Source organism: Camelus ferus, chromosome 21, assembly GCF_009834535.1.
Source record: "Camelus ferus isolate YT-003-E chromosome 21, BCGSAC_Cfer_1.0, whole genome shotgun sequence".
NCBI classification, from domain to species: Eukaryota; Metazoa; Chordata; class Mammalia; order Artiodactyla; family Camelidae; genus Camelus; species Camelus ferus.
Window position 1 is genome coordinate 6,909,489 of NC_045716.1, and position 13,832 is coordinate 6,923,320.

Genomic DNA, 13,832 nt, shown 5'->3' on the forward strand with positions numbered 1-13,832 from the left:
ATTTGTCTTTGGAAACTGACAACTATGATTTTAAAAGGGCATTAATTCCCACTAAAATATGAGTCGTTTTCTCTTCTTTATTTGTCCACAGTGCGTTTTGCTTCTCTGTTTTGCTTTGATGCCCCGCTTTGCTCATCCATCCTGATTAATTATTTCATTCATTCATTCGTTCATTGGCTTGACATATATTTATAGAGGGCCTCCTGATCTAACTGCCAACTCTGGGACAGGAAGCAAAACAGACCCGGCTCGGCCCTCTTGAGGCTGAGAGTCTCACGCTGTGGACCCTTCCTGCCTTCTGCTCTGTGTAACCTAAGCGTCCTCCGTGCTTGCCCCACAGGAAGGCCGGCCTCATCCTTTCGCAGCTCGGGGATCTCAGCAGCTGGTGCAACGGACTCCTGCAGGAGCCCAGGATCAGCCTGCGACGCAGCTCCCTCAGGTACCTGGGCTGCCGCTACAGTGAGATCAAGCCCTACGGGCTTGACTGGTCAGAGCTCAGCCGGGACCTCAGGAAGACGTGCGAGGAGCAGACCCTGAGTGTCCCCTACAACGATTACGGGGACAGCAAAGACACCTAGCGCCGCGGCGCGGCCGGAGCGCAGCTGCCCGGAGGAAGCCGGAGCGAGGAAGGGAGCCGGCGCGCCTGGGTCGGTGTGTGGCTTTTTAATATTTTTTAATGGAACATTTAAACCTCCGCAGGCAACATCTCGAGCAGGGAGGACGTGACCCTTGCTCCCTGCAGACCTTCTTCGGTAGGACGCCCTCAGCTGCGTGGTCAGTGAGCCTGCTAGCCAGGGCTTCCCGCGTTTCTCTTTAGGGGGGTATTTTCGGGCTTGTTTATTTTTTGGTTAATTTGTTTCGTTCATTCTCGTCCGAGAGGTTCATCAAGACGCTCAAGAGTTCTGTCATGCGTCCCCGAAAAGGGCGGGTGCGCCTGGGCTCACGGAATTCCCGCGTCGCCTACGCCTATGGCGGGGCACAGACGCGGCTAGGAAGCTGCGGGGCGGCCTCGGGCCCCGCCTCCGGCTTCCTCCTGCGGGAGCAGCTCACACCGGGAGCCCCGGCTCTGCCCACAGAGAACGACAAGAAAATCAGGAAGGCGGCTCCTGGGTGGGTCCCGTGGTGTCTCCCCAAGGCCTCTGACTGCTGTCTTCACACCCCAGAGGAGAACCAGCCCCGTTACGCACCCCAGCAGGCCCCCTGAAGTTCGAGGTCCTGCAACTCAGTCTCCCTGGGCAAGATCGCCGACCTCTCCTCTGAACATTCTGATCTTTAAGAGGCAACAAAATGCTACCTGTCAGATGCACCCGCAGAGACCTCGACCTGGGAGTCTAACTGGCAGCCCACATTCTAGGAAAGAAGTGTAGTTTATTGTTTAAAAAAAAAAAAAAAAAAACTCCTGTGCCTCCAGGGTGAACTTCTGCAGACCCCCAGTGCACATCACACCGCTTCCCCTGGACCGATGAGTCTTGGCTGATGCCTGCTCTGGTCAGGAGGGCTTGGCACCTCCACCTCAGCGTTCTGGTGAGCTGAAGTTACTGCCGACCAGAAAAAAGCCCTGTCCGTTTGCCCCTTGCCGAATTTGCTTAATTATGTTGCTGGTTTGGCAGATCATTCATCTCGCCTCCCATCTGGTTGCTGGGAGCGGCGGAGAGCCTGGGCAGGCGAGCTCGGTGACCGCAGGTAAGGGCCCGGCCGTTGTGTCTGCCCCACTCCCCGAGCAACAGCATGGGCGTGAGTGGGGGCCCAGCTGGCAGGAAACCCTGCCCTTCAGAAACGGCTCTGTGCGGCCCTGCGGACCCGTGACGGCCCTAACCGCCCCTAAACACCCCCGCGGCCTGAACGCTCGCTGTCAGCCCCTCTGCCTTTGACCAGGGCTCCTCGTTTGGGAACACGACAGAAGGGTCAGGAAGGAGATGCAGAATCTGTAGGGCCAGTCATTGAGCCATACCGATTTTTTCCTAAACAGTAGTAATGACAGAACTCGTTTACTGAGTACTTCCTGGGTGCCAGGTGCGCTCTGAGCGCTCTAGGTATCGCTGAATTCTCGCAGTGCCACCCCTGCCCCTTCCAGGGAGGTGCTCTTCTTGGCTCCATTTCAGGGATAAGGAAACTGAGGCAGAGAGAGGTTATGCAACTTGCGTCCCCTCCCCCACTCTCATTTCTTACCCCCCTGAGCTACCATATGAAATCAGGCTGTCGGATTCCCCCACCCCCACCCCAAGCACGGGATTTTAACCCCTCGCCACCCTCAGCACTGCTTTCAGCATTGCCGGGACACGCAGCTCCTCCTTGCCCCGGCCTCCGCGGGGTAGACACGCCCACCGGGCACCCCAGCTCTGCAGCGACAGCGCCCTTAGGGACCAGGGGGTCTGGGGCCTTCCCCGCGGTGCCCGCGAGCGAAGCACAGGCTGATCTCACACCCCTCCCTGCGTCTTTCCGCAGAAAGACGGAGAAGTTTTTATCGCATTCTGGTATGTACCCCCCAGAGGTCCCCCCAGTTCCAGGGAAAAGTTCCCAGAAAACTCCGAGACCACCTGTGGTCAACACAAGGCCTCAGGTAAACTGCCTCAAAGGGCAAGTGTCTGATCTTGACCATGACCAGAGAGGAAGGGTCCCAACCAATGGGGCGGAGCCTGCGAGGAGCTGGTTTGGCCGCTGCTGCTGCTTCGCTGTCCCTTATTTATGTCCCCACAGAAAACGTGGAGGAGTCTGAGGACACCCAGGTCAGGGACCCCCTGCCCTGTCCCCTCCCTCTGTGTTATCCAATAAAGGAGGCCCTGGCTTTCCCTCCCTCCTTCTGCCTCCCCCACAACTCTCCCAGGTCCCTCCACCTCCTCTCAGCCACCTCATCTCCTTCTGCTTCTCCTGTGACCCTTCCTGCTCAGCCTCTTCCTTCCCGTGACTCCCCTCCTCCTCCAGTGTCCCCTCTGCCCTCCACACACACACTGCATGTGCGCATACGCGTCCACACCACCCACACCACACAGCATACACACATACCGCACACAGTCACATGCACACTACACACACACTACAGTGTACGCACACACACACTATGCACACACGCATCCAGACTACACACACACTACACAGCATACACACACACTATACACACATGCGTCCACACTACACACACACTACAGATTACACTATTTACACATGACACAAACACAAACTGTAGGCCCACACAGTGTACACACCGTACACACATGCACACAGTATACACACACCACACACAGCCACAGATGTACACACAACACATATACACAGTCCACACACCTATACACACACACCACACGCTACACATGGACAACACACTATACAGACAATGCATACACTGCACACATTCTATATACAAGGTGTATACACACCCACTGCACAGAGTATACACACACACTATACAAACACGACAGACTCACACATTGTATACACAAACGACACACACACTCTATACACACACATACACACTGTACACACAACCCCATCTACTTTCAAGTTTAAAGTGAGACCAACCTGAATGGAGCAGGAAAGAGTGTTGGGACCCTCTGAGGGTTTCCCTGGAGGATGTTTGCCCTGGGGAGACACACTTCACCACACCCTGAGGACACTGCCCGCAGTTTGATTGGAGGAACCCTTTCTAGTTAGAAAGGGTGATTGACAAGACCAGTATTAAACCTCAACTTTCCAAGCTGCCAAACAGGTCTTACACGCACCAGCCCTCTCCCAGTGCTGGGCCCCCGGGAGACCGCTGGTGCTCCCTCCTGAATGTGCGTGACCCGCTGTGACCGCGCTGGACCTTTCACTGAGCGTGTGTTCGTTTCTCATGGAGTTTGGTCCGTTCATTACTTTTAGTTAATCACATTTCTTGATATTTGGAAATGTTCTATTAAAAAACTGAGTGTGAAAAAAAACCCCTTTACTACTATAGAAGGAAGAGAGAGGACAGTGTGTGACCAACTTCAGGTATAACAGTCTTGTTTAAAAGGGAATCACTGTATGATTATAAAAAATGGAATAATCAACTGAGTAATAAACAAAGCCGTTAGTAAGTGTCGGGTGTGTGGATGTTACCTGTGTCCTTTAATCATCGGCCTGGTCTGACTGGACCCACGGGGAATTGTCAGAACTCTAAACGTTATACTTTAGATTCTGCATCCATAGGCCTTGATGTCCTAAGTCAAAAAAAAGAGTTAAATACTTCACAGCAAATTACAAGCTGCTTGCTATGTAACTAGAGAGTCTCATCTTTTTTTTCTGCCATCATCTCCAAATAATTAGCCAACGGAATGTATTCACTGCACGTCTGCTGCATTTGACACCAGGCCTGGTGCAGAGGGTATGCTGGCGATAAGTTTGTTCTCCATCGCGGAGGGTGGCATTTTATGGGGAAAGTTAGACTTTGAACCCATCATTACAAGGGTGAGGAGAACCACGACAGAGGACAGGGGCATACAGGATGCTGTGGGAGTTGCTGAAATCTACACGCTGGGCATCTAAGAATAATGTTGCAAAAGGCCTGGCCTGACACGTTCTTATCTTGCCTTCTGTAGAGGCATCTGGGAGGGGCTGGCTATTATGTACGGTTTCATGGTGAGTAGCTCCACACTCCATCTTTCGTCGCCTTCTCTACTGTGTGACTTTCAATAGATGTGATCTGTGCTGCCACCAACGCATGTGATTCCCTTTAAATTCTTCAGTAACCAGATATTAAGTGCCTGGGCACCAGGCGGCTCTCTTGAAAAGTGACAGCAAGAATCCTGGTCTTTGTGCAAACAGGAACTATTTAAAGAAGATGAAGACTGGCGGTTTTAAAAGATGCTCATAAATTCTCCCACCCTCCTCCCGTCTAGATGTGTGTTCTGCTGCCTCTCCCCTTGAATCTGAGCAGGTTTATGACTGTTCTGACCAGTAGATTCTAATAGAAGTAAAGCTATGTTACTTCCAAGCCTGAGTCAAGAAAAGGCCTTGAGGCTTCTGTCTTTTTCTCTGTAACTTTTGCTTTTGGAGCAGAAATCTGAGGCCAACATACGGGGCTCACCATGCTGGGGGGGTCACGTGTAAGCCTCAGGGCCACCGCCCCAGCTGAGCCCACCTTCTGGACATCCCTGCTAAGGCACCCGACACATGAATGAAGCTGTCTCGGACCCTCAAGACCAGTCCCTCTGCCAGCTGTGTACGACCCAGCAGCCTCCATTAATGTCACCTGGAAGAGAAGAGTCAGCCTGCCAAGTGCCGCCTAAATCCCTCACCCTGAAAATTACGCAGCCTAATAAAATGGTTATTGTTTTAAGCCATGAAGAGGGTCGGTCTGCTAAGTAAAAGGGACCTGAGTTGGGGCCAGTGGTGTCCAGTCCATCCCCCAGTGATGGAACACCTAAGTAGTTCCCTGGGCGGGAATTCACCACGAACAAGAGAGGAAATTTTACCCAGGCTGCGCTACATACACACAGCGTCCCTCTCGCCACGGAGGTGAGTCTCAGCTCTAACAGGAGAACAGAAAGAAGGGCGGGCACTTCATCCCAATGGCTCTGGGAGACTGAACCTCAGGAACTTAGTGGGAACCCTGGGAGGGGGGACAGTTGTTCCAGGGCCAGGCGGATAAAGAAAGAGAAGAGAGAAGACAGTTTGGGACAAAGAAGAAAAATTAGAAGGGAAGGTTTCTTCTAATCATTTTGTTTTTCTGTCCCTTTGCCTCTGGAACTTCCCGGACGTGAATGTGCGCATCCCGCGCTTGAGGTGTGCTGGACGCCACACACTAGCTTTGAACTGCGGGCTGGTCCTCCGTCGTCACGGCAACTCTGTGAACCGGGTACTGTGAGGAGAGGGGAAGCAGAGGCTCAGAGGCTTAAGGTCACCCGCCCCAGTTCACAGCAAAGCTGAAGTGCCGGCGTTTCGACCAAGGGCTGGTGGCTGGAGCCATTACAACACAGCCTCCACCGTGAATGAGCTTCCCGGGAAGAGAAAACTCCCGCTGAGATTTTTACAAATCACTGGCTGGTTATCCCATGTCAGACCATCAAAGGAAATGTGGCTGCCTCTGTGCAGACCTACCACCGTCATCAGGAAAACAACTTGGTGCATAGCTTGTTCGCTTGTGTGTTTGGCTTGGCTTGGGGTTTGTCTGTCTTGGTTTTTTGTTTGTCACATGAGGATAATGTGGAGCCAAGGGACTGTGACCCCAGCTTTGTAGGTCCGATGTAGCCTGATAATGGGCTGTAATGGTCCTTTTGCCCTGTACTGTGTGTTCTGCATGCATCCGTGGAGGACCCCCGATCCTGGAGTGGACACTTGGAGCGCAAAAGCCTCCTGCCCTTCAGAACAGCACGGCTTGATATGCTGACCCAGGACCAAGCCCTGATTTTGAGGACTTCCTGCCTCCCAACCCCGTTTCTGTCAGCAACTCCTGATTTATTGTTCTTCAGCTGAACCAGCTTAGCGTCAGTTGAAACCTCAGCGTCATACAGCGTAACTGACAATTTCTTTGGATGCGTGTGGGGCTCCAGGATGTGGCTTACGTCTGCACTATTCCAAAGTGAGGGGAAAAGCCCTCTGTGTGCCAGGACCTTGCAGGGTGTGCTGTCATTGAATTGAGTCCTGTAGGGAGGGGCAGATTTTGCTATCTTGCTTCTTCACCAAAACTGCCTTTTCTTAGAGTTTATGAAGTCTGTTCACCTGGTCTACGAATTAATGTAATAGATTTCTTACTACCCATCCCAGTAGGAAAACCTCAGCCATACTCTGTATTTAATAATTAGGAGCAACTTCCTTTGTTCAGAAGGATCCAAATGTCAAGTGACCCTGAGGCTGTCACTGCCCAATGAGTTATACAGTGTTCTGTGACCTACTGACTTAGACATGAACCGTCTCCTGCCATGTCCTTGCGATGTCCCAGGACCTAACACCCTGTAGATAAGACGAGGTTGGACTTGCCTTAACTGCCATCTTGTCTTAGTGACTGCTGAGTATGATTTGGTAACACACTTACTCCTCAAAACCAACTGCCTCTTTGTCTTCGGACCCACTCCCGAACCTTCTGTGGCTCTACTCTGTGTCACAGAGAGCTGACCCTTGTCAGCTGCATTTTCCAGACGCCCTCGTCAACAGACTTCGAGCCCAGCAGGACAATGGCAGGCACTTACAGAAGACTGGAGGACCGGGAGCGGGAGGAAGCTGGTGTATGTCTTCCTCTCTCTGATTGGATGATGTCTTTAGCATCTTCTTTGTGTATTTCTTCCTCTCTCTGATTGGATGACGTCTTTAGCATATTCTTTGTGATTCTGGCTACCCATCTGGCCTCAGAACTCCAGGACATTCCCACCATGCTCTTAGCTCCCTTTAGGCGGCTCCAGCTCCTGAGTTTCAGTTCGAGAATCTTACCTCCTCAAAGCAGGAGCTTCTGCTGTCGCCAAACTTTGGATTGACCCACATTTTTTACCTGCCCTTTCTGTTACTCCAAAGCCTTTCTAATTGGTTCCCCATTTTGAATTTTCGCTATTGAATGATCTAAGATGTCCTCTGCTTTCCTAGCTGGCTCTTAACTCATACATACTTCAAACTAAAAGTTGTTGCGTATCATCTGGCATAAGAATTTTATAACCCTTTAGGGCCTGAATGACAATCTGGAAGATGAATTTTGATGCCAAAAGTAAAGAAATTTCCATAAACTCTAAGATTGAGCACAAGGATGGCAAATAGGTTTTCGCCTGAGTGCTAAATTTGATCACGTGTAGTGGCTGCCTGTGACCTGAGGATGGACCTGTATCTGGCTGGAAAGAGTGGTGAGATGTGTGATAAATGCCTAGCATGGATGTGGAAATGGTGAACAGCCGGATGTGTGCCATGCATTTGTCTTCCCCTAATTTATATGAAAAAGAATAGATACCAACACCTAAAATCAGGACCATCCAAGAAAATCACTTATATATGCATCAAAATATAATATTATGTCATATAACTTATGACATACACAAAAGTGAATATAGGTTCATGGTTCACTGATAATGGAAATAGAGTGAGAAAAAAAACACATTTCTGAGATCTCTGGCCCTGTTACTCCATCATCACTTTCACAGCACTTTATGCTTTCTGAACTGTCATTTTTCATTTTGGAATCTGTATTTTAAGATAGTCTTACTGGCGTTAATTTGGTATCTTAGTGGCATAAAATGAAGGATTTCAAAGTCTCCATCTGTTTCTGCCACTTGAACAGCATGTCAGTGAAGATCCAGTCATGATTTCAACAGAGAGAATTTAATATAGGGACTTGGTTAAAAGATACTGGGGGATCAAAGGGCAAAAATATTTGAAACACTGAGATAACACTTAGGTGCTGATAACTGCAGGAAGCAGCCACCACTAGGAGAACAAAAGGAGGAAACAGAAAGGAGGTTTCCTCAAGGAGAGGCCATTTGCCTGGTGCTGGAACTTCTTTTCGGAACATAAAAAAGCCGGTTCTTCAAGTGCACAGAGATGACAGAGACTAGAACGAACTGCTGCCACCGCGGCGATGAAGAACCAGGAGCAGGATGATGCTGACGTGAACAGCAAGCAAACCAGAAGGAACCAGTCCTTTCTCCCTACTTTCTTCCAACTGCCCTCTAGTGGCCCCTATTGACAAAACCTAACATGGAATGGACTGTCCAAAAGGAGCTGAAGTCTGCAGTGTTCCAACGGCAGCATCACAAAGTAGAGGACAAAAGGGTGGGTTTGAGCTGAGAGACTGTAGTTTCACCAACACAACCATCCTGAAGATTAAATGAGACAGTGCTTTTGGAAGCACTCAGCACAATGTCTGGAACATGCATTTGAAAAGACACCTGCACCCCAGTGTTCACAGCAGCATCATTTACAATAGCCAAGACATGGAAACAACCTAAATTGTCCATCGACAGATGACTGGATAAAGAAGATGTGATATATTTATACAATGGAATACTACTCAGCCATAAAAAAACAATGAAATAACACCATTTGCTGCAACATGGATGGACCCAGAGATTATTATACTAAGTGAAGTAAGTCAGACAGAGAAAGATAAATAGCATATGTCACTTATATGTGGAATGAAAAAAAAGAATATAAATTCTATTAACAAACCAAAATAGACTCAACAGGCACAGAAAACAAATTATGGTTACCAAAGGGGAAAAACTGGGGAGCAATAAATTAGGGGTCGGGATGAACAGACACACACTACTACATATAAAATAGATAAACTAAAAGGACCTACTGTGTAGCACAGGGAATGTACTCAGTTCAATCAACTGTATTCAACAGGAAGTGCTCAGCAACACTGGTGCTCCCTGGCCCTCTTTACTGTTCTTCAACACTGAAATGGAGTCACACGTGCCTCCGATATTATCCTTTCCCAATTGATTTCTCTTGACGACATTGTAGGGTTGCAAGAAAACATGCTTCAAGTTCATACTATGCGTTCTTTTTCTTCCTGTGGGATTTTTTTTTGAGATAGCATTGGTTTATAACATTATGTAAGTTTCATGTGTATAACATTCTATTTCAACTTCTGTGCACAATATCATGTGCTATCTTTGAACTTTCTCTAAGAGGTTTTACCATTTTATGTGATTTTTTTTGGTTGTTGCTGAAGACGCTGTTGTTTTGCTAGCAAGTAACATGTATCGTTGCTTATTATGTGCCAGGTACCATCTAACCACTGTCACGTGGCTTCTCTTGTCTAATTCCCCCAACAAGCCGAGGGACAGACACTGTTAATAGCTACGTTTTACAGATGAGGCAACTCAGAAAGCTTAAGTAACCTTCCCGAAGCCATAAAGCAGGGAAGTGTGGGAGCCAGAGTGCATGCTTTTAACCACTCTGCAAAGCTGCTCTATGTCCCCCTGGGACTTGGAACCTATATGAGGGCAATGTGATGACTGAGCTGAACTAACAGTAAACTTTGACTGAACACAATGTTTTTGCCTGTTGTTTTGTTTTGTTTTGCTGTTGGTGGCGGGGAGTTTCCTGCATGCGGCAAAACCAACAAATGAGACAAAGTGGTCTTTACACGTCCACGTCTTACAGCTTCGCCCTGGTCCTCGGCACAATGTCCATCTTGGCCATGAAATGACTATGGAGCTGGGCCTCTGCACTTTCAAGGGTCCACGTGACATGAGTTTCTTGGCACCCGTGGAAATGGAATTCCTCCCATGCCTGATCTTACTGACATTTTGATCTCTGCCGGCCTGAGTCATCACTACCCTACAGGCTGGTCGGATTCTCAAGCAGACCGTGCCAGCTCCTCAGATGTCTATACAGTGAGAGAACAGAAGCATTCTCCCACACCCAGGGATCTGTGGTGTCTACACCATAGTAACCCCTGACCAAGAAGTTCAGCCCAATGTACTTCCAATTTCCGGACCTTCCAAACCATCCCCCTCTTGGGTGTTAGACATGGGAAGATGTTTTCATCCTCAGCCTGCAGCCTCTGAGTAGGAAGCAGCCTGGCAACTAGGAAGGAACCTAAAGAGGCCCACAGTCGAGGTGTTGATGATGGAGCTGACTGGTGTGGGGCGAGGGGAGGGCAGCATAAAGAAAGGGCATTTGGTTGCCAGGGCAATGCTGGCTGACACTCAAAGGAGAGGGTGTGGCCCGGGACTTAACGAAGTGCCGCTGGGTTTCAGCAGCAGCTGGGATGTCTGAGCGTAGCTCGGTTCCTCCCCACAGAGCCTGGGGCCAGGCCACCAGCAAGGACTGCCCTACCTCTCAGGGCCACTCAGGAGGAAGGCAGGCTTGGAAAACACAAGCTGGCCTGCCAGGTGTGAGTTTTCCTACCCCCAGCCACAGAATGGGGGCCTCCCAGAAGAAATTTGGAAAACTCCACAAAGAGCCAAAAGAGACTTGATCTATAAATTATTTGTTTTTCCCCCAAAACTCCAAGCCTGACATTCTTCAGGGTACAAGCAATCACTTTGAAAGTTCTTCCTTGCAAAAGTTCACTTCTGTCTTTCCATCTGCTGCCTGCCCTTCTCCAAGGTGGTATTCTCACGGTGGGGCCGGACCTGGGATCTCGAAAGCCTCACAGTTTGATCAAACAAGACGAAACTGTGGGGTGTTAGCGACGGGAACGTGGATGGCACTGGGTTGAAGAGGCCGGTCTGGAAAATGCTGGCGCCAGGAGAAACAAGACAACAGCAGGGAAGGGGTGGGGCTGGCGTGACTCGAAGAGCTGAATTTATAGAGTACACCAAGTCTGAGATCAAGGCAGGGTCTTGTGTCCAAAGCCCAGTGTTAGACGTGGCTTCCATTACCAGGAGACTCATAGAAAACCTGGTAAGAGTGAGGTAAATTGCTGGCCAAGTGATCTACGGTGAAGGAGGCCTGGAGCTCCCCCTAGTGCCTGGAAAAGATATTGCCAGAATCTGACCTCGTCTTCACCTCCAGGTCTTGCCAGATTCAACCCTTCTCCAGATTCAACTCTTTTCTGTCCTGTTTCCTCTTCCCTGAAGCCTTAACTGGCTTAGAAGAAACTCTCGTCTAAGCTCTAGCATGAATGGAAACTGGAAACAAGTGGTGAGATTTTAAGTACATCTGAAATGCTAATAGGATTGTATTGGCTACTTCATTGAAAAAGAAAGAAGGAAATACATTCATTAATATATATTTATTATTAATGAGTATTCACTGAGCTGCAGCTATGCTATGGGAAAGAAACTCACATGGAACTCCTGACATGCCAGGTGCTTTCAAGGGTTACTGAGGTTTCCAGATTGAGTGCTCATAACAAATCTGCAAATATAAACTTGCCCCCCACTTTATAGATGAGCCCTAAAAGACTCAGTCATCTGCCCAACATTTCCTTGAGCTGTGAGTCCACACTAGGTCTTCAGTGTGAAGCCTAGACCCTCTGCATGAACACGATGAATACATAAATTCCTTCAGTTTCCAAAGTTTGCTTTGAGACAGTCAAGTCTGGATGCCCTGGTGCCTCCAGGAACTTCACTCACACCTAGAGGAAGCCTTATTACACTCCCCAAGCTCCGACCTTTGCCTGGGCCTGCTTTACTTGGTAAATAAATGGCCTACATCTACGATTATTGTGGGTGGATACGGATTGCTGCCTCCCAAGGATGCTGCCCAGCCAGGGCCCCAGGGCATGCTCTGGCATCAGCACTACCCTCTAAAATTGTGAATAAATAACATTGTTTTGCTGACATAGTTTAAAAATATTTTTTCCTCCCCTTAATCCTTGGACTCAGGGTCACATTCTATTTCATCTGGAGCCTCAAACTGGCACAGGGCATGGCTTTAAATGAAATTATGTTTAAAACATAGCCAGAGGTTTATAGAACACTCGATTTTATGTGAGTGTGTGTATACGGGTGTGTGTGCACACACATCAGTGTGTGAGTGTGTGTGTGTGCATGTACGCATGTGTGTGTGTGAGAGAGAGAGACAGAATACCAACCAGCACATTAGCAAACTCACATCGTAGGCCAGAAGGTGCATGGAAACTCAAAAGCCAGGCAGTCACCATCCCTACCACTCCATTTCTTCTTGGTCCCTTCTGTCTCAGGGACACTTCTGCTTTCCTCAGGTAATAATACTTAAAACCACCATTTAAAAAGTGCTAGCTCCGTGGCAGATTTGCTTCATGTTTATTGTAGTAAATCTGCATCAAAATTCTTTAAGTTAGGAATTGCCATTCCATTTTACAGGTGGGGAAATGGAATCCTAAGTCATTAAATAACTTGCTCAAGGTCACTTAACTTCATCTCAGGTCAGGTTGTCTCTTAGATCGTCTGTCTTGCCTCATCAACAGTTGCTACTTCTTCCTAATCCACGTGGACTACACGTCTAAAACCAAATGTGCACGTCTTAGCTGGGTTAAAGCACACACCTCAACGTAAAACTGATGGACGAAACCTGAATTCGACGGTCGACTTCGAAATGAGTCTTCTTGATACTGCGCACTCCCAAGCCACAGTCTCCTGTGTTGGGCCTGTGTTGTCATCATTGTCTGGACCAATGTTGAAGGACCGGTGAAAGCATAAAGCTCGAGTGGCCACAGGCGCACCCGCCCATCTCCAACCCCAAACACAACAACCTCTTTTCTCTCAGTTCTCACATCCATAACAATCAGGATTGGGATTCAGTTCGGCACATTTCAAGGTTTTACTCATTGCGCAAGACAGTGCCAGGGACCTGAAACCGAGGAAGATCAGTAAGCCAGGGCTGCTGTGTGGGGCTGTGAAGTTGTGTCTTGCCCAAGGCTGCCTGGTCCAAGGGGTGAATATGGCCAGAAACCCAGCCTGGGCTACGCTTTTCAAGCCATGGTCTCTGACACTGGTTTGCTTTTGCTCAGACGAAGGGGTGCTTTATTCTGCTTCTCAAAAAAGGTGTGAAATCACCCTGATCACCTGGCTTCCAAGAGTTTACAGTTTGAATAGGAGAGAAAGACAAGAACACATCTAACAAAACATCAGTCAACCAGATAGATTATCTAAGGGGAGGACGATATGGGTCATGGACACAGTGAATCTCGGCAGATGGGGGATGAAGGTCAGCTCCATAGGACTGGAAAATCTGAGAAGGGACTGGGAAATGAGCAGGTTTGGGGCACGGGAAGACAAGGGAGGGAAAAGCATCCAGGTTAGGGATTAGCTTGAGCAAATCTGAGGCTTCTGGGGCAGGGACACATCCTCTTTGAGGGGAAGGAAGCAGACGTAGTGGGAGGTCGGTGTAACAGGTTGGCTGTGCTAGGACTGGTTTGACCCTTCAGGACAGGCAGACACTGTGAACTGGGTTTTCTGCACCACTGGTGCCTGGATGTGAACTGTGCTTTACGAGGAGTGATGTGGAAGCCGCATGCC

The 13,832-nt window shown here is 48.9% G+C and overlaps 1 protein-coding gene across 3 annotated transcripts in view; it reads left to right on the top strand.

Moving 5' to 3' along the window:
• The window catches only part of ASTN1 (astrotactin 1), a 293,377-nt gene extending 290,397 nt beyond the window's left edge, over positions 1–2,980 (top strand). For all 3 annotated transcript variants that reach the window (XM_032463675.1, XM_032463676.1, XM_032463677.1), the window contains exon 23: positions 341–2,980. In XM_032463675.1, coding sequence (XP_032319566.1) covers positions 341–578 — 238 coding nt within the window. In that variant the 3' untranslated portion in view covers positions 579–2,980. The remainder of the gene's footprint in view (positions 1–340) is intronic.
• Positions 2,981–13,832: the final 10,852 nt, after the last annotated feature.